At 40.3% G+C, this 21,884-nt stretch overlaps 1 protein-coding gene and 1 pseudogene across 2 annotated transcripts in view; one reads left to right on the forward strand and one right to left on the reverse strand.

The window, feature by feature from the left end:
* GTF2F2 (general transcription factor IIF subunit 2) overlaps positions 1–21,884 on the forward strand; it is a 166,374-nt gene that overhangs the window by 20,293 nt on the left and 124,197 nt on the right. The window contains exon 4 of the mRNA XM_080658624.1: positions 820–964. Coding sequence (XP_080514750.1) covers positions 820–964 — 145 coding nt within the window. The remainder of the gene's footprint in view (positions 1–819; positions 965–21,884) is intronic.
* On the reverse strand, positions 14,976–15,327 carry LOC308243244 (transcription elongation factor SPT4-like; annotated as a pseudogene). Its single transcript has one exon. The product of its transcript is annotated as a transcription elongation factor SPT4-like (transcript).

Below are 21,884 nucleotides of genomic sequence, written 5' to 3' on the forward strand. Positions count from 1 at the left end.
GGCTTTAGATTTTGACCCATTAAGTCCAAGACATAATTTTCAGTACCTAGCACACAGCAGAGAGATATTTAATAAATACTGAATAATCTTCCTCCGTGGTTGGGAGATCAGTATTTTGTTTATAAATCCCTTCGATGTAATATTTGATACTCTTTTGGTGAGATCTAGTATGTAGTAAAAATCATTTTGAAAGAATGCATACTATGTCTTTTTTTCCTAAACCTCAACATTAAATTATCCTTGTCAATATTCAGTTGTACTTATTAAAAGATTCAAAAATAAAACAGCACCATGTAATCACAGTAGTTATTAAGACCTAAAAAGGAAATGTATCCTCTGTTTATGGGAATGTTTAAGCTTTCTAAGTAGCTTACTTTTCCCCCTTCACAATTGCTTTCTTAATTTACTTTAAATATTCACTCATTCAGCAAATACTGTTTTCCTTCTCTGTGCTAGGCACTGTCTAGGTAGGAGATGTATATATCTTAAGGATGTAAATATAACAAGGCATGGTCTCTTGACCTCAAAGACCTTAGGGGTAAACATTATATTTCTATTTTTGAAATAGAATTTCTTCATCCATAGACCAGAGAAAACATTTAAAAGCTATTTGAATTTATAATGGTAGATTAGCCCCATTACTCTGACAAATGGGAATAGTCTCTTTTTATGACTAAGTATTAAAATTTTGGATAAAGTTTAAAAAAATGCTTAAATGACTGGAAGAAATTCATATTTAAAAAATTATTTGACTTATCAGAATTTCTGTACTTTTGAATACAAAGTATTGTAATAAGCTTTACTTAATGTGTCTATTAGGTGTCATTTACTTTGAATGAGGATCTTGCAAATATTCATGATATTGGTGGAAAACCAGCTTCAGTAAGCGCTCCTAGAGAACATCCATTTGTCTTGCAAAGTGTTGGAGGACAAACATTAACAGTATTTACTGAGAGCTCATCAGGTAAGTGAGAATAGAATTATTTAATGTAATTCCTGTACATGTTGAATAAATTTTCTGTCTCAACATGCACTCTAAGGTCATTACCAAGGCTGTTCCACCTATTGTTCTACCTCTGTTATTCATATCATGCTACTTCTCTTTACCGTGATTGATGAATTTTGCTGTTACTTGAACTGTTTAATTTCCACTTGGGGCATAAAGAAATAGAACAAAGCAGGTGGAAAAGTGTGGTACATCAAGCTGTCTTCTAGGATGTTGAAGAAACAGTATTCTGAGTTTTGCCAAGATAAGGTCATCCTTGCCTGTTTTGGTAAATGGATATTCAGCAGTTATAACTTTTTTTTAAAAATACATTTTATTGATTTTTTTTACAGAAAGAAAGGGAGAGGGATAAAGAGTTAGAAAAACATTGATGAGACAGAAACATCGATCAGCTGCCTCCTGCACACCCCCTACTGTGGATGTGCCCACAACCAAGGTACATGCCCTTGACCAGAATTGAACCTGGGACCCTTCAGTCCGCAGGCCGATGCTCTATCCACTGAGCCAAACCGGTTAGGGCTATAACTTTTTTTTTTTTTTAGTGCTGCTTGAAATTAGGGAATATTTTAGTCTTAATTTTTGCTCTTATATGCTTTCTATGCTAAGAGGGTCTGTATAAGGCAGAGATTAACTTTTTAAAATTGGTACTGACTTCCAGGAAGCTCTGTGTAAAATATAGTTTAATTTTGTGTGTTTGGTATGAGATATTTTAATCAGTTCAGTGACTCAGGAGCAAGTGTTTCAGCTTGTGATTTTAATACAGAGGGAACTTTTTTGCAGCAAATGTATATGAATATATGTTTATTTTCATAGTTTCTTGGTTTTTAACCTTCACTGAATCTAGAATATTGCTATTGAAGCAGCAAGCCACCTATTTAGTGGAGCTGATTTCTCATATGTATCAAAAAGTTTTTTGGTGATATAAAAGAAAAGATCCATGATTTTGTCGTATCTTTATTAAACATTACAAAGAAAGCTGTACAATTTATAGTATTAAGAACATCATTGTTTTAAAAAAGGATTATGTTCAGATAAAATTTTTGTAGTGACTTGGTTTACTAATAACTGCATAAATTGATTTTTCAAAATTAGTCTTTTTCTTTTTTTCCCTTTGGACATAGAATCTAAAAAATGGTAAATTAAAACTTTTCAGTAATGTGATTTAACATAAAAGAATTGTTTATTGCATTATTCTGATGCTATTGTAATTTGTAATGTAGTATTATGGGAGGTAGAAAATATTAAACATATGCATTTTCTGCTCTGGCTGGTGTGGCTTAGTTGGTTGAGCATCTTCCCATGCACTGAAAGGTCGCTGGTTCAATTAGGGCACATACCCAGATTGTGGATTCAGGTTCGGTTCTGGGTTGGGATACGTGCAAGAGGCAGCTCATTGATGTTTCTCACATTGATGGCTCTCTCTCTTTCTGTCTCCTTCAGTTCCTCTCTCCCTCCTTCTCTTTCTCTCCCTTCCTCTCTTCCTCTCCCTTTGCTCTCTCTAAAATCAAAGACATTTTTTTAAAAACACAGGCATTTTCTCATGGAGAAGATTTGACCATTCAACAGATATTTATTGTATGCATCATTGTGCAGGACATAGCATAGGCATATCCAGGGGAATCTAAAATTTGTCTTGTGATTGATGGGCTTTAGTAAGATCCATTGAACCTGCAAGATTTTATCTACCTTTGTGATTATCCTGGAATGGAAAAGACATGGAACCAAGATGGTAAAAAGGAGGCAGAGCCTTGAAGAAAGTTTGAGGTAGTGGAGCTTGAATTTCCCCTGTAGAATAAGGTGCTCTATTTCAGAATTTTTACATCTTATTATATTGCTAGTTTTTCCAAAGCATGATTTATTGCTGGTACACAAAAGATAGTAATTTAGAAAGCTAAGTTTTGTTATCCTCAGAATTAATCTTCCATTGTTAGTTAATCTTATAAACCCTTTGTGTTATACTCTTTTTGAACATTTTTTGTTCACATTTTTGGTTACAGTATACTTCAAAGTGAATATGGTATAAGGCAGCGGTCACCAACCTTTCGGACCTCATGGACCACCATTGGTCTGCGGACCACCGGTTGGCAACCGCTGGTATAAGGATTATCTTGCCAAGAATGGAAAGGGATCAAGATTGTCACCCTTAAGTTTGGACAATATGATCTGCTTTGTAGAACTGTGCTAACCCAAATACAGGTCCAAGTTGCTATTAGATGGTATACACTATCAGGAATTTTTTTCCTTCTTAATCTCATTAATCATTTTTGTTTTGTGTCACTGTTATTTGCCACTCTTTGTACTTTTTTGTGCTTTAATTTCCATATTAGTGAAATGAGAATAACAATGATTTACATTTATGTATAAACATAAGTATATTTAAAATACAAGACAATACAGTATTTAATAAATGCTCAATAACTATTACTACTAATAATAACAGATGTTATTTTTAAACACTTTAGGTTTCAAGGTTATTTTAAGGCATGTGCATGCTCTATTTGGGTATATATCACTTGATAAAATCCAGCCAATAGAGATTTTTATATTCAGTGTTTTTGATTGGATGACTGAGAAAAAAAATCTCTGGAGTTGTTATTAATTTTCTTTTCTTTTCTGAGGAGTCTTACATTGTTTGCTATTTCTGTTCATTAAGGCATCAGTTCTACAACTGAGTTCCATGGCTCTGTGATTGCTATGACATATTTAAAATCCTAGGTATATATGTATATCTCACGTTTTTCTTTTTCTTTTTTTTAATAAATCTTTATTCAGATTATTACAATTGTTTCTCCTTTTTTCCCTCATAGCTCCCCTCCACCCAGTTCCCACCCCACCTTCTGCCCTTACCTCCCCCCCACTGTCCTCATCCATAGGTGTATGATTTTTGTCCAGTCTCTTCCTGAACCCCCCATACCCCTTTCCCCCTGAGAATTATCATTCCACTCCCTTTCTATGCCCCTGATTCTATTATATTCACCAGATTATTCTGTTCCTCAGGTTTTTAATTCACTTGATTTTTAGGTTCACTTGTTGATAGATATGTATTTGTTGTTCATAATTTTTATCTTTACTTTTTTCTTCTTCCTCTTCTTTAAGAATACCTTTCAGCATTTCATATAATACTGGTTTGGTGGTGATGAACTCCTTTAGCTTTTTCTTATCTGTGAAGCTCTTTATCTGCCCTTCAATTCTGAATGATAGCTTTGCTGGGTAGAGTAATCTTGATTGTAGGTTCTTGCTACTCATCACATTGAAAATTTCTTGCCACTCCCATCTGGCCTGCATAGTTTCTGTTGAGAAATCAGCTGACAGTCGTATGGGTGCTCCCTTGTAGGTAATTAACTGTTTTTCTCTTGCTGCTTTTAATATTCTCTCTTTGTCTTTTGCTCTTGGCATTTTAATTATGATGTGTCTTGGTGTGGTCCTCTTTGGATTCCTTTTGTTTGGGGTTCTGTGGGCTTCCTGGACTTGTAAGTCTATTTCTTTCACCAGGTGGGGGAAGTTTTCAGTCATTATTTCTTCAAATAGGTTTTCAGTATCTTGCTCTCTCTCTTCTTCTGGCACCCCCATAATTCTGATGTTGGTATGCTTGAAGTTGTCCCAGAGTCTTCTTACACTATCTTCAACTTTTTGGATTTTTTTTTCTTTTTGCTTTTTCAGTTGAGTGTTTTTTGCTTCTTTGTATTTCAATTCTTTGACTTGATTCTTGTGTTCCTCTAGTCTGTTTTTGGGTCTCTGTATAATATTTTTTATTTCAGTCAGTGTATGTTTAATTTCTAGTTGGTCCTTTTTCATATCTTCGAGGGTCTCGTTATATTTATCGGCCTTTTCTAGGATATTCTTGAAAAGCCTTATAACCGTGGTTTTGAATTCTATATCCAGTCGTTTGTTTTCCTCCATTTCTTTTCGTTTGTGATCTGTTTCTTTGACGCTGCATTTTTACTGCTTCCCTGAGTTGGTAGGGTAGATTTGTGTGCTAGGTTTCCTATATGGCCCAGTGGGTCGGCCTCCCCAGTTAACCTGAGGTGGACACTCTTGGTGCACCCCTTTGTGGACTGTGTGTACAGCCTTGTTGTAATTAAGTCTTGATTGTTGTTGGTATCACTGGGAAGAATTGACCTCCAGGCCAGTTGGCTGTAAGGATCAGCTGTGTCTATGCTGGGAGAAGTTCGGTGCTGGAGACAGCCTTATAGGATTAGACTTGCCAAATTGCAATAGCCTCTGTGCTCAGCTTGGATGGGGTGGAGTCTCAGGGCGGAGCAGACAGTCTTGGCTTCCCGTCAGCCTTGCCCTTGCGCGCACGCGCGCGCCTTCAGACCTCTGCCTTCCCTGGCTCCTGAGTCTCCGCCCGAGAGTCCAGATTCCCCCCACAAGAGCGTGGGTCCCCAGGGGCTCGCCTGGAACTGGGGTTCAGTGCAGTCAGAACTGGGGCTCAGTGCAGTCAGGAGCCTCTGACTCCCTTCCACTAGGGAAAGCCTGTGGCAACCTACGCAGCCTTTGTGCGCACTGGCACGCGCATGCCTTCAGACCTCTGCCTTCCCGGGCTCCCGAGTCTCCGCCCGAGAGTCCAGACTCTATCTCATGTTTTTCTTCAGGACAGGACCATAGCTCTCATTGGAGTTTCATAGAGGTCTGTGACCCAAAAAAAAGCTTCACAGCCACCACTCTAGTGTTACTTTTGTTTGTCATGAACCTGACAAAGTATAAGTAACTGAGTCATTTTACATTAAGTGTTTATTTTACAGTGAAATGTACATGAGGTAGGCATTATCTTGAATATTTTTAAGTTTTCCCTCAAGCATACAACTGTATTTGCTTATAAAAATTACTTTTTAGGTTCTTCATTGATTTTTAGTGCAACAGGTCTATAAAACAGAATTTTCTAAGAATTTAAATCTAAGTTCATTGTGTTGTGTTTTTATTTCAATAAGAGAAATTTTATTTAGGAAGTCACAGAGATAGAAAAAGTGAGTGGCAGAAGAAATGGGCTCAGGAAACAAGTTACAGAGGTGAAAGAAGTGGCCCTTAGAGCTTAGGAGAGCGAGGGGCAAAAGTAACAGGCCTGGGGAAAGGGGAGGGAGAGGGGAAAGGTGTAATTGTGCTCCTAGGAAGGAGAGTTCCCATTGTGTTCAGTTTAATTTTAATAACTTCATTCCTTCTGTTATCATACTGGGCTGGTTTTTGAGAGGCCCCTTTTGAGCCAGTTTTTCTAATGATTGAATTCTATGTATTTGAGTGTCTTTGGGGGATGGGATTAGAAGGGGATGATGGTATGTTTTACAGTGCTTTCTTAATGAAAACAATCTACCATTTTATGAATACAACTAATTTGTGTCTAATTTGAGTATGCCTATCTGAGAGAACATTTTTTGTGTTTTTTTTTTAATCCTCACCCGAGGATGTGTTTTTTCATTGATTTTAGAGAGTAAGAGGAAGGGAGAGAGAGGGGGGAAAGAAACATCAATGTGAGAGAGAAACATCAATCAATTGTCTCCCATACATGCCCTGAGCAGGAATTGTACCACAATCTAGGTATGTGCTTTGACCAGTAATTGAACCCACAACCTTTTGATGTATGGGACAACACTCAAACCAACTGAGCCTCCCAGCCAGGGTGACATGTTTTTTTTTTAAGGGCTATTTTGGGTTAGCCCTCTTCTACCTCCACATTTCTCTGTGAAATTCTATATTTATTAAATATTTTCATTATTACCTAGTACCCCTATCTTTTTAACCTTAGCTAGGTGGAAATGATTCATGTGTTTGGCCTTCATTTTTTCTCCCCTTGGGTCTTCAGTTTAGTATTTTTATCTACTGTTTATTGGTAACTAGATAACTTCTTTTTTGGGGGGAGGGGTCCCTTTCACCTGTTTGTTCAAACTTAGGTTTTCTTCTTATAATTGCCAGTTCTGGACTAAGAGTTGTTCCTTCTTTCCAACAAATATTTTTAACTATAGGCCCGATGCATGAAATTCATGCAAGGAGCTCGGCCCTCGCAGCCCCGGCTTCATCCGGAAGGATGGCTGGTCTAATTAGCATATTACACTTCTATTATTATAAACTAGAGGCCTGGTGCATGAAATTCATGCATGGGAAAGGTCCCTAGGCCTGGCTGGCTATCAGGGCCGATCTTTGGGGCAATCGGTGTGGGGGGGTGTTTGACCCACTGGTATCTGCCTTGGACGGCCTGGCACCGCCCACTTGCCAGCCCCACCACCACCACCGGTCACCTCCCTCTGCGGGGTGACCGGCAGGGCAATCAGGGGCCCCCGTTGGCACCCGCTGTGGCTGGCCTCCGGCCTGAAGGCTTGGAGCAGCTCCTGCGTTGAGCGTCTGCCACCGGGTGGGTCAGTGCGCGTCATAGCGACTAGTCGTTCTGCCGGTTGGTTGATTTGCATATTAGGCTTTTATTATATAGGATGCTAGGCCCAGTATAATACTACATGTGCCTTGGTTGCGGCCTCCTCCCCAACCCTGGCCCTAGTCAGGGCATATGCAGGAGGCATACAATTGTGTTTCTCTCATGTCACTATTTCTCTCTGTCTTTCCCACTCTCTTCCACTCTCTCTAAAAATCAATGGAAAAATATATTCTGGTGAGGATTAAAATAAATAAATAAGAATAGTGTTTTTAAAAAACCCAATTGCTATGGAAAGTACTCTAGTGGAGTTATGTACAAAGAGAGAAAAAGTATGCTCTTTGCCTGAAAGAACAGGGAACGGCTTCAAAAGTAGAGATAAAATTTGAGCTGGACCTTGAAGTATATGAATAAGTGTGCATGAATAGAAGGAAAGAAAGTGAAGATAAAATTCATTTTTCCCACCTTCAAGTATCCTATTCTTCACTTTGCTTTCTCGCCTTTCCTACTGTGTCATATCTATCTAAAATTTAGTAAATAGTTCCAGTTAGTTCTAAGGTGGAAACTTCAGTTGTGGACTTCATAATTTAGTTTAGAGATGAATAGGTCTGAACTGATACAAGGGGAGTGCCGGTCTTGAGATAGAAGTAATTTGACAGCTTTTGGTGATGAGTTGATTGTGGGGAGTTGGAAGAGTGAGAAGTCTTGAATGGTTTCTAGACTTTTTTGGCTTGAACGTTTGGATGAATAAGAGACCATTGCTAAGGTAGAAAATATTGGGGAAAATGGGCAGAGTTAGAACTGACAGAAACATAGTGACCTTTTGCTGTTAGTTTTCCTTATATTTGAACACTCTGTAGCTATTAATTAACTTAAAAAATTGATTTTTTTGCAGGCCCTCTTTTATTTAGACTTGAGATACTCTAGTAACCAAAATTTCAGCCTTCATGGTATTTTCATTTTAATAACAGCAACAAACAAATATAATAAGTAAGTTCTATCGCCGATAATAAGGTGTAAGTTCTCTGGGAAAAAAGAGGGAAGTGGGATCAGGAGTATTAGGGTAGAGCTTGTAATTTTTAATAGTTTGGTTAGCTTGGGCCCATATTGAGAAGATGGGGTATAAACAATGTCTTGAATGCCTATAAAAGAGTTAGCCATGTGGAATTAGCCAACTAGAAGTTTTCAAGACAGAGGTAGTAACACATTTGCCCTAAGGTGGAAGCAAGTCTGGCATGCTCTAGGACAGCCGTGGGCAAACTACAGCCTGCGGGCCGGATCCGGCCCGTTCGGCTGTTCTATCTGGCCCGCGGAGCCGAAAGAGCGGAGGGTTCTCTTGCTCTCCCCTCCGCTTCTTTACTTTGAATTTCTATTAGTTCACACAAACACTCCATCCATGCTTTTGTTCCAGCCCTCCGGTCCAGTTTAAGAACCCATTGTGGCCCTCGGGTCAAAAAGTTTGCCCACCCCTGGTCTAGGAGTAGCAAGGAGATCAGTGTGGGTAGGATAGATGGGCAAGGGGGAGGAATAAGTAGTAGGCTATTAGGCTGGAGAGAGGAAGGGGATTGGTGGTGGCAGATCATGAAGGAATTAGTAAATCATTGTAAGGATTTTGGATTTTACTCTGATTGAAATGGGGAGCCACTGGAGGGTTTTGAACAGAATAGTGATTTGATCTGATTTACATTATAAAGGCTCACTCTGGCTGGCCCATGACAAGAGACATTGGAGGCAAGGGTAGAAGTTGGAGACTATTGCAGTAATCCAGGGGAGAGAAGACAGAAACCTGGACCAGGGTGGTAGCAATGACAAAAGCCTTGTCTCTCATCTGATGTCCAGTATCATCTTCAGCTTATTTAACAAACAATCCACTTGGATTTCTTTATCAACTAAATCCAGAAGATATGAAATCAGATTCATTTCTTTATTCTTTTATTCTCCATCTGTCCATATTTTTGTCTATAATACATTCTCTTGGCCATTATAATTATTAATCTCCTCTTATGCTCACATGTAGTCAGTTGCCTCATTTGGTGATTTCTGTAGTAGAAATCACACATACACATTTCTTTATCCCATTTAACCCAAAGCAGTCCTTTGAAAACTTCACCATCCTCTCCACCCTCTTCTAGTTCATTCTGACGGAATCCCTTATTTTTTACAGTCGTTTCCTGATACCTGTCTGCTTTTCCTCTTGATTTTCTTCACCCAGAGATTTGTTTACCTTTTACAGTCATAACCATCATTCCCTTTACTGCTCTAATCTTTGTTGGTTCTTCTTTCATCTGGACTAGTATGGCGCTAAGGTTTGCATACTTATTTTGTCCCTTAATTAAACCTTGTGGGCAGGGCACCATGCCTCATGCTTCTCTCCACAGTGTCTAGTACAGGACTGGCATATAATGGATGGGCTTGTTAAAGCAAACATGTGTTGAAATATTTTATTTTCTCCTAAGAATTACTAGTACTCTAACGGTATTTTTTAAGAGTCGTTTTTAAGTAGGGTGATTTGTTAGTGACAAAAGGGTGGGTTTTCATCCTTCAGAGTTAATATCCTTTTCTTACATTTGAGGTTCAAAAGTGAATATTAAATTCCTTTGTTCCCCACTTTACTTCTTGCTCATTACATATATTTTTTTTGGTATAGGTGATCTTTTTATTTTTCTCTTTGCTAATCAGATGAGTTCAGCACTGTGTGCTGTACACTTGGTTAGTCACTGTGCACATTATAATCTATACTTATAATAGGGTAATATGCAAATTGGTTGGGATGCCATCACATAATGACCAAACAGCAGGAGGGTGGGGCAGCGAGCTATAAGCACAGAGAGCTACAGGAGGGTGGGGCAGCAGGCGGAGAGCTACAGGAGGGCGGGGCAGCAAGCTACGTGCCTCGGAGAGCTACGAGTGGAGATGGGCCCGGTGGCCAGCTGAGGCAAGCGGAAGCAAGCTACTCGTGCACAGATTCATGCACAGGGCCACTAGTAAGATATATTCCCCAGATAACCTAGTTGCTGAGCTAATTGGAAGTATTTGAGAATTTATTTGGTGGTGGCCTGCCTTATTTACTTGCAAGCTTGAATTTGGCAGCATATAACAATATACATATGCCTTAGAATGTGTTTATTTGTATTTGAAGAAAAATGTATATATGGAAATGCTCTTTGAAGATGCTAAATTACCAGTCATTTTGAAAACTAAACTGATACTGTAGAATTTATAATCTGCCTTGTATGTTATTGTCCAGTAAGTGTGGTAAATGAAGCATAAATAAAGGTAATGTTTTCATTTTAACTTGAATTTTTGAGTGCTTATGGGAAATATTACCTTGGTGCATATCCCCCATTTGTTGAGAATGGAATATTATGTATATAATTTTCAGAGGTTGGAATTAAGCTTTATGTGTATATGTGTGTGCTTGTTAGCATTCAAACTATAGCCATTCTCTTTGTTGAATTTTCTTACTGCTTTTATACTTGAATTACATTGTGTCACCTAAATTATCACCATATGCATATTACTAATTGCCTTGCAATAGGACAGGGAGATTTTACTTAGCCTTATATCTATCATAATTGTAATTATTTTATATCACTTTAGTACAGTGCTTCTCAAACTTTTCGGTCTCCTTTATACATTACATGTTAATATAAATAACATTTTAATTTTAAAAAATCCATAAACCTGTTTTCCAAAAAGAATTAGTGGGAAGAGTGGCATTTTGCAAATCTCATGAATGTCTAACTCAGCTATTTTCAACTACTGAGCCACAAGAATTTTTAAAACATGCAGTGCCTGACTAGCCAGGAGTATTGACTTCTTTTCCCTTAGATTGTCAAATAAAAAAATGACAACAGCCAACACAACAATAGCCATCTGGTGTGAATGAGTCAAAATTACACCTATTTTTTTAAAAATATATTTTTATTGTTGATAGTATGATAGATATCTCCCATTCCCCCCTTCCCTCCCTCTTCCTATCCCTAACCCCCACCACTCTATTGCCTGTGTCCGTGGGCTATGCATAAAGTATATAATTTCTTTGGTTTATCTCTTCTCGTCTCCCCAACCCCACATCGAGGCATGTCAGTATGTTCCATGCCTCCATGGTTTGGGTCTTATTTTGTTGGTCGATTCATTTTGTTCATTAGATTCCACAAATAAGTGAGATCATATGATATTTGTCTTTCTCAGTTTGGCTTATTTCACTTAGCATAATATTTTCCAGTCCATGCTGTCCCAAAGGGTAGGAGATCTCTCTTTTTCACAGCTGCATATATTTCATAGTGTAAATGTCCCACAACTTTTTTATCCATTCATCTACTGATGGGTACTTGAGCTGTTTCCAAATCTTAGCTATTATAAATCATGCTGCTGTGAACATAGGGGTACATATATTCTTCCTGATTGTTTTTGTTTTTTTTGTGGGGTGGGGGAGGTAGGATATATTCCCAGGAATGGGATCACTGGGTCAAACGGAAATTCCATTTTTAATTTTTTGAGGAAACTCCATACTTTTTTCCACAGTGGCTGCACCAGTCTGCATTCCCACCAGCAGTGCACTAGTTAGTGTTCCCTTTTCTACACATTCTCACCAGCACTTGTTGTTTGTTGATTTTTTTATAATAGCCACTCTGACGGGTGTGAGGTGATAACTCATTGCGGTTTTAATTTGTATTTCTCTGATGATTAGTGACTTTGAGCATTTTTTCATATGTCTCTTGGCCATTTGTGTGTCCTCTTTGGAGTAATGTCTATTCAAGTCTTCTGCCCATTTTTTAATTGGATTGTTCATCTTCCTTTTGTTAAGTTGTATGAGCACTTTATATATTTTGGATATATCATTGGCAAATATGTTCTCCCATACAGTGGGTTTCCTTTTCATTTTGATGGTGGTTTCTTTTGCTATACATAAGCTTTTTATTTTGATGTAGTCCCATTTTTTAATTTTCTCCTTACTTTCCTTTGCCCCAGAAGATGTATCTGTAAACATATTGCTGCATGAAATATCGGAGATTTTACTGCTTATGTTCTGCTCTAAGATTTTTATGGTTTCATGCCTTACATTGAAATCTTTTATTGATCTTGAGTTTATTCTTGCATATGGTGTTAAGTTGGTGGTCTAGTTTCATCTTTTTGCATGTGTCTGTTTAGTTTTTCAGCACCATTTGTTGAAGAGACTGCTTTACTCCCATTGTATATTCTTGCCTCCTTTGTCAAATATTGACCTACCTATTTTTTTTTGGTCAGATTGGCAAAAAATACATTTTTTGGTGTGCTGTAGAATTTTAGTAATTAATTTATATGTGCCATGAGATGACAGAGGTTGAAAATCGCTGGGCTAGCCTAAAAGACAAGCTGGATTCTCAAACCTTCTGAATTCAGTGTATAGCAATGTTATTTTGGTTGAAGGATCTGAAGAAAGTCTGACCTGTAGGATATATATAGTTAAAAGGGAGGAGTAGTTAATAGTATTTTTAGATAATTGTGGATATTCGTGTTTTGATACTACATCAAAACTCTACAAGTGGAAGTTTCTTAAAGGTGAGTTGCCGTGTAGAGTCTGAAACCCTATCAACAAACATTTTGTACTTTTACATTGAAACCCACTGGTTTTATCTTATACACTTTGAGCGGCTCTTTCACTTAAGCATGATTTTATAACATTACGTGCCCATCATTTGATGAATATTGAATCACTGGGTTATGTAGTTCTTCTACATGTTAGCACATTTCATTATACAGTATCAAAATTTTGCATTCATCAACACTATTGATTTAATTAGAAAGTCTAAATATTGGAGAGCTGTCAAGCTAATGGTGGTAGGTACAAGTTTTTCAAAACTTCTAATTTGACTTCAAACATTGAATTTTATTAATGTTGAGAAATAATATTGTCAGTTGTTTTCTTTGAAAAGATGGGCTTATTCCATTTATTTTTTAGAAAGTGTCCTTCAGATACCTGAGTCTGAATAACCATAGTTTGTCTCTCAATCATACTTTTTAAAAAATGTTCACTCAAGGATATGTTTTTATTGATTTTAGAGAGAGAGGAAGGCAGAGAGAAACATTGATTAGTTGCTTCCCATATAAGACCCGATTGAACCTGCAACAAAGGCATCTACCTGACCGGGAATCGAACCTGCAGCCTTTTGGTGTATGGGATGACGCTCCAAACAACTGAGCCACCCAGCCAGGATCAACCATTCCTTTAAATAAAAATGATCTTCCTGGCAAAAGAAGCTATTTCAGCTCCCAACTCAGTCACACAAAGGCTTTTCTTTGACACAGGCATCCTGTGTTGGTATCCAGCAGAAGTGCTTTATGTGTACTTTGCACTTGGTGTCACAGAATATTAAAGGATGTGTATCAAGGGTCAAAATTGAATGAATCATTTTTGACTGTTCATCAAGGACATTCTTAAGTGAGACTGGCCTTTTTGCCCACTATTGCTTTTGCAACATCAGTGCAAATAATGGTGAAAAGTGCAATTGAGTATTTATTTTTTAAATCCTCATCTGAAGATATTTTTCCATAGATTTTTAGAGAGAGGGAAAGACAGAGAGAAATGTTGATGTGAGAAAAATACATCCACTGGTTGCTTCCTGCAGGAGCCCCACCAGGGCCTGGCCTGGCGAGGAGCCTGCAACCGAGGTACGTGCCCTTGACCGGAATTGAACCCAGTAGGTACCCTTCAGTCTGCGGGCCGGTGCTCTATCCACTGAGCCAAACCGGCTAGGGCACAATTGAGTATTTTAATTAAAACAGTTTTGACTTTGTGGACACCCAAATAATCTTGAGGACCCCTCCATAGACCAGGCTCTGAGGAATTTAGTGTGCTGTAATGAGAAAAGTTGCAGGTCCCATTTTCAGGTATCTTGTGATGTGGTGAAGTTTATTTTTTATTGGCTGTATCTGAATGGAGACATCTTCCTCTACTGCTTCTTAGGGCAGCACCATTCATAGCAATGGATTGCATGCCTGTTTTAGTGCTTGTTGATGGTTATATTAAGAGTTTAGTACATATTTTTAATTGGATTTGAGCCTCTGTTAAACTATATCCTTTAAGTATTTATTACACTTTTATGTTGGTGTATAGTCTGCCTTCATATGTACTGTATATTATTCTCCCCACAATCTGAAGAGGCTATCACTTTTAAATTAAATCTCCATTATGTAGGTGAGAGAATAAAAGTTCTAAGAGATTGTGTGACTAGCCTCACTGTATTTCCTTATATTTTGAAATAAATTTTTAAAACAAGCTCTTTTTTTTCCCCATGGCCTTTGGGTTCATGTTTATTGGAATTTGATAGAGTCCTGGCCATGGGCAAGGAGGCAGCCAGAGGTGTGGGTAGGAAAAAAAATCCTACTCCACACTCTGTTCACTCTATTAATCCACCAACCCACACCACTCCCACCCCCACCCGCCACACTAGTAGTCCAAAGAAGGTAAAATGGCCCAGGAACACGCTGTACTGCTCTCTCATCAGTCTGTTGAGCCTTAGAATTGGAGAGTGAGGAGTATTTGAAGTTCTGTCCAATTTAGTTTCAGAACAATAAATAAGCAGAGGCAGGAAGCCGTGGCAAAGACATTGGCAGCCTTGCATCTTGCTAGGTCTTTATAGCTGTGTCTCTAGATATGTAGGCCACTCCTCAACTTTTCAGCTCCTTCACGATTCCTTGGGTCAGGTGACCAGTGATTAACACTGCATATACACCAGGCTTAAAGTTACTGACTCCCTGCCACTTGGAGACCCAGCTGTCCTCTGGACTCATCATTGCAATGATTCAATCAAAGGAAGAGCTGGTGCAGTCATATGCCATCTCTGGTTACCCGTCATCTGAAGGTATGCATCACAGTTGTCACAACCATCATATTCAAACTGGTCTGTAGTCTTGACCAGCGAACACAACAAACAAGCTCGCAGATGCCGCAGGTCCTTGGCACCATCTCCAGAACCATCCTCTCAACAGGAACAGAACAGCGAAATGCTCATAAGCTCTTTAATATAGGTAACAGAATTACTGCTATGTCTTCCTGAGTAAATGCCTGCTTACTGAGCTCTGATGAATTTTTGACAACTCCAGGTTCTCTCTCACCTCCCTGCACTTTCATGGCAGCCAACTCTAAATCCCATCCAGGCTTTCCAACTCTCCCAGTGAATTACATGTAAAGGCCCCTGTGGAAGGAATAAGGAAGTTCCATTTTTTGCTTTCTCTGAGTAACAGCCATGCTACTGAACATTTGGAATCATAACAGTTTCTGACGATCTTATGCTTGTGAGGAATAACAACTGAAATAAAAATGTATGATTTTAGTGTTTTGTATATTTCCTGAACTGCCACCAAGGTTTGTGGCTGACTATAGAGATTCATCTTTCAAGTGTTACTGTCAACTGCCTAAGCCATGTCTACTCTCTGAAAAAGTAAGCCTAATACCGTGTTTCCCCGAAAATAAAACATCCTCTGAAAATAAGACCTACTCACAGGTTTCCTTCTGAGTGAAATATAAGGCATCCCCCGAAAATAAGGCCCCCAGGCTCTGTCTCAGAATGAAAATTAATTTACCGTAAACTGGTCGCTAGGGCCGCCCCGACTGGCGTCTAGCAACCAGTGACGTTACGCGGAGTCCTGACGTCACTGCTGTGTGGAGGCGGAGCGGAGGTCGGAGTGAGCGGTGAGCGCGGGGCGGGAGAGAGGAGGAGACTTTCGCAGATGTGTGTAGAAGAACAGGAGGATTAGAGCAGACGGGACACAGCGAAGGTGGTGAATGCTGGTCTGTCTCTGGTGACACTACCTGATGCTCGCGGCCGCCTTCATGATGACTGAAGGTTCTCAGTCAGTGGCAGACCCTGCTCCAGCCCAGATCCAGGCCCCAGCAAGCCCAGTGACAGTCCCCAGGCAGGCCCCAGGGGGTAAATGTCTGATAAAGGGGTAGGGGGGATACTGGTGAAGGTGTTCAGTGGCACAGGGGTGGGGGAGGGGGATCACTTAAAATGACACAGGAGGATCAGAGGTGGCAATCAAAATGACACAGGAGGATCAAAAGGGGTTACTAAAATGGTAATCCCCCCTCTGATTCTCCTGTGCCATTTTGATTCCCCCCTCTGATCCCCCCTGTGTCATTTTGAGTGATCCCCCTCCCCCCACCTTGATACCCCAATTCCTTTTTTTTTTTACCCTAGAAATGAGCGCAAAAAGAAAAAGCTACTCCGTGGAGTACAAGAAAGGAATCGTGGAAGAGTCTTGGGGCCAAAATCTTACTGCTTTCTGCAAAGAGAAGATGTTTAGTATCCGATTGGTCCAAAAATGGCGAGCAGAGTATGGTAACCTCATTGAACAAGTGGACAAGGGAAATGCTAAAAAGTGCAAGTGTGGATCAGGTCGGCAACCATTATTTTCCGAGCTGGAAGACCTGATCTGTGAATGGGTTGTTGACAGGAGAGCAAAGGCTTTGGTTGTGAATAGGGCTCAGATTCAAGAATTTGCCCTTGCAATGGCACCACAGTTTGACATAGCCCCCGAAGACTTCAAAGCATCACAACACTGGCTGGATAATTTCCTGCAGTGAAGTGAACTGTCTTTAAGAAGATCTACAACATTGTTTAGGTTGGAAGATGCTCAAGTTATTAAGTGAGCACTTGCATTCAAGTCCTTTATTGATGATGCTGACTTCTCTAAATACAATCTTTCCAACATGATTGCTATGGATGAAACTGCAGTGTTTATGGGCCAATCATCTCAAACAACAATTGAATAGCGGGGTGCCTCCTTAGCGTACATTCCCTCCACTGCTTACAAAAGTGCACGTGTTTCCTGTATTTTGGCAATTCGTCTGGATGGCACTAAAATCCCACCTTTAATCATTTCTAAGGGCAAGAAGGAAAAGATTGAACGTGTTTTGGGTGTTTTTATTCTTGAAACTGAAAAAGCCTGGGCCACACAAGCAGTTATAAGGAAGTGGGTCGATTTAATGCTGCCGCTTGTTATGTGAGGGAGCCAAAGAGGTCTGCTAGTCTGGGATGCAGCCAGCACTCACCGCGCTAAAGACATGAAGACATTTCTTCACGAAAGAAAAATAGATCAGATAATGATTCCCGCAGGAATGACGGCCTATCTCCAGACTCTTGATATTGCAATAAACAAGCCATTCAAAGACAGTTTGCACATGGAAATTAATGACTACATTGAAAATAGAATGGAGAGAAATCAGCGTGGCAACTTTGTGAAACCTAAACTGCAAGAAGTTGTGACTTGGGTGAAGAATTCGTGGGAGAAAATCACTGACAGTTGCATTGCAAATGCACTGCGAGCAGGCTACCTTGACAAGAAGTACTCATTTAAAGACAGTGCTATTGCTAAACATGAGAGATTTGGTCCACTGATTCTGAAAGAAATGGAGTCACAAGAAATTCACCAGGAAATTCAGGAATTGGATTGTTATGATGATGTTCCAGAAGATGATATGATTGTCATTGAATAAATGAGTAAATTCTTGATACTGTAGGATTCACAGTTTGTCTGGTTTGTGTTGACAACTACCGTACTACCGTACCGTATACGGGTAATAAATTTCCTTTATTTTCATTTAACAATAAATGTGTACCGTATTCTTCATGGAAAAATAAGACATCCCCTGAAAATAAGACATAGCGTGTTTTGGGGGGTAAAAATTAATATAAGACACTGTCTTATTTTCGGGGAAACACGGTAGTAGAAAATGCTTCTTATTCAGTGGCTGGAAAGAGTGAAAGGCATGTTTTATATGCTTTCATATTTGGGTATGCATGCATAAATATGTGGTTGGTGTGTATAGCTTTAGTAATCTGGGAATAAGGGTGAGAAGGAGAAAATTTAAAAATTGGAATGTAAGGATTTTTATAATGAAATATTTCAATCCTCTGGAAGTGGAGAGAATTGTGTAACCTTTGGCCAATAGCCATCCTATCTAATAAAGAGGGAATATGCTAATTGACCATCATTCTGTCACAAAGGTGGCTGCACCCACAGCTGAGGCCAAGTTCCTATAAGGAGCCTTAACGAGCAATCAGCAGGGACCTGAGGCTATGCCCTCCCCCACCTCCGTGGGGCTTGACGGGATCTCAGGCAGCGCCCCCTACCCTGGTGTCAGGCTGGGGGACCTCAGGCCGCACCCCCAACCCCAATGCCAGGCCAGGGGACCTGAGCCCACGCCCCCTGCCTGGTGGGGCTTGGCAGGGGACCTCAAGGTGCACTTCCCGTCCTGGTGCTGGCCTAGGGGACCTCAGGCTGCTCCCCGCTCCCCAGGCCAGGGGACCTCAGGCCCCGCTCCCCACCTGGCGGGGCTGGATGGTGACTTCAGGCCCCGCCCCCTGCCCTGGCACCAGGCCAGGGGACCTGAGGCCACGCTCCCCCGCCTGGCGGGGCTTGACAGGGGACCTCAAGGTGTACTTGCCATCCTGGTGCTGGGCTAGGGGACCTCAGGCTTCGCCCCCCACCAGGTGGGGCTTGACAGGGGACTTCAGGCCGCACCCCCCACCCCAGCACTGGGCCAGGGGACCTCAGGCCGTGCCCCCCAGCCAGTAGGGCTTGACGGGGGACCTGAGGCTGCGCCCCCCTGCCAGTGGGGCTTGATGGAAGACCTCAGGTTGCACCCCCTTCCTGGTGCCAGGCTGGGGGAACTGAAGCTGCGCCTCCCCGCCTGGCAGGGCTTGACAGGGCACCTTAGGCCATGCCCCCCACCCAGCAGGGCTTGACAGGGGACCTCAAGGCATGCCCCCCCACCGCATCTGGGGGGGCCTCAGGCCACGCCCCCTGTCCTGGCGCCGGGCCTGGGGACCTGAGGCTACACCCGCTGCCCGGCTGGCTTGACAAGGGTGGGACTGGCCGGGTCTGGATCTAGCCCAATGTGAGGGGGGTGGCTGGATTTGGGTCTCATGTGATTTTGAGGTGCATGTGGGTGGGCGGGGACTTGCCTCTGGGTCCCCCTTTTAATGTGCATGAATTTCGTGCACCAGGCCACTAGTATTTTATAATGGTTGACATTTGCCGTATTTTTTTAAGGAAATAAAACACGTTACACAGTTGACATCCATTTCCTTTTTCTGGTCCCACTTCCACCTCACTTTTAAGAGGTAATCATTGTCCTGGAGTTAGTGTTTATTATTGTGACTCATTGTAAAGAGTCTGCAATTGCCTACAACAAAAACTTTACAATTTAACTGTAAGAAACCAACAGCATTTTTAGAGATGGTTTAAGCAGAATGTCATTCAAATTTCTAGCAATTAAGGAAATTCAGTGCTTAGATTGAATAGACACTTTTTTAGGATAAGGTATGTTTTGACAAGCCTTTTTGTTTGTTTCTTTAGTACCTGAGTTTTTTTAATTTCCTGAATTTTAACATAAATTATGTGATCAAAGTAATTATTGAGAAACTTTAAAATTCAGTCGCATGTTTTCTGGTGAGAAAAACTGATCAGTGAAGAGTATGAGGTTGAAAGAAGATGTTTGAATTCTGTTTTAGCCTTGGCACCATGCATTTTTTATTTTGGTAATGTAGTCCTATATCTGCAATGTAAAAATCACACCGGTAGCATATAAATTAGATAATATTTATAGTACTACTAGAGGCCTGATGCACGACATTCGTGCGCTGGGGGAGGGGGGGTTCCTCCACCCAGCTTGCACCCTCTCGCAATCCAGGAACCCTCGGGGGATGTCCGCCTGCTGACTTAGGTCCATTTTGGCAGGCGGACATCCCCTGAGGGGTCCTTAGCCCTGCCTCAGATGCGGGAGAGGCTCCCACCACCACTGCTGTGCTCGCCAGCTGTGAGCCTGGCTTCTGGCCGAGCGCACTGACCACCAGGGAGCAGCCCCTGGTTGTCAGTGCACGTCATAGCGATCAGTTATTCCTCAGTTCAGTCAATTTGCATATTAGGGTTTTATTATATAGGATTCCTCCAAAGAATTGATACGTAATTTATGAAAAGAATATTGGCACATTTGTTTTTCGCTTTAGTCATTGCTATCTGTTTATTAATATAACCTAAACTTCCACTTTCAGTGCTCATGATTTTCACTTAAATATTATTGCTGAAAATTTACTGAAGTTTCTATTAACTTTATTTTAGAACTCTATTTTCTGTATACCCTTGTGTATGATTTTTATGGAGAATGTCAGAAAGAACGTTAAGCCCTAACTGGTTTGACTCAGTGGATAGAGCGTTGACCTGTGGACTGAAGGGTGGCGGGTTCAATTCCGGTCAAGGGCACATGCCCAGGTTGCGGGCTTGATCCCCAGTAGGGGACATGCAGAAGGCAGCTTATCAATGATTCTCTGTCACCATTGATGTTTCTAGCTCTCCCTTCTCTCTGAAATCAATAAAAATGTATTTTAAGAAAAAGAATCAGCCCTGGCCGGTTTGGCTCAGTGGATAGAGCGTTGGCCTGCGGACTGAAGGGTCTCAGGTTCTATTCTGGTCAAGGGCATGTACCTTGGTTGTGGGCAGATCCCCAGTAGGGGGTGTGCAGGAGGCAGCTGATTGATGTTTCTCTCTCATCAATGTTTCTAACCCTATCCTCCTCCCTTCCTCTCTGTAAAAAAAAGTCAATAAAATATATTTTTTAATAAAAGAATAATTCAGTAATTTTTAACTTTATCGTATGTTGTATTTACCTATTCCTAAAATCTGTGATGCTCAGCTTTTATTATCAAACCTGTTTCCTGTTATGTAAAGCAGTTGAAAAGAATTTAGGATGTTTTCATCATACCTGGAAGAAATGACAGGCTGTACAAACACGTTTCTTTTTTTTTTTCTTTTTGATTTTCTATAGCTTCCAGGTTATAAAGCTGGTTGTTTTGATTCATGTATACTAAGATCTTCGATAGAACCTGGCTTTTTTTTTACAGACCAAACTCAGCTTAGTAAAATCAATTTTACAGTGTAAACTACTTACTTGGGATATTGAAAAAAATTTAATTTTTAAAGACTCATTTTCTTGGCTTTTCCAAATAATTTTATGGCTTTGTGGATGTGTTTTGTTTTGTTTTGTTTATAAAGAAAGAAAAAACCTGACTCAAGGTTTTGGTTGCACACAGGCATTGTCTCTTCTGTAGTGCTTTGGGCATAAGTGTATTGTTCTTATATCAAAATTTGAAAGAGAGAAAATGCCATGTAACTGATTTTTCTTTTTCTGCCACATAGCTTCTTATTACAGAAATACAAGACACTTTACTTTGTTGGCTTTATATTTTTGTTGCTTGAAATCTTATTTTGTTGATATGGTGATAGTAACAGTATAATAATTCCCTGTGGAAAAAAGAAGCCAACACTTTAAAATTGGCTCATTCCTTTAAAAAGCAACACATATTCTTTATTTTTAAAAATATACAGAGTATGGAAGGTTTTTATGTGAAAAAGTAGCAGCCCCTTCTCCCACAGCCTCACTGGTCCCACTTTTGGGGTACCCAGTACTGACAAAAGGTTCTGCAATGAAAAGCTACATCACAACAGCTACCAAGATGAATTTGAAGCCTACAT

This window comes from Plecotus auritus, assembly GCF_963455305.1.
Source record: "Plecotus auritus genome assembly, chromosome: 3".
Classification (NCBI taxonomy): Eukaryota; Metazoa; Chordata; class Mammalia; order Chiroptera; family Vespertilionidae; genus Plecotus; species Plecotus auritus.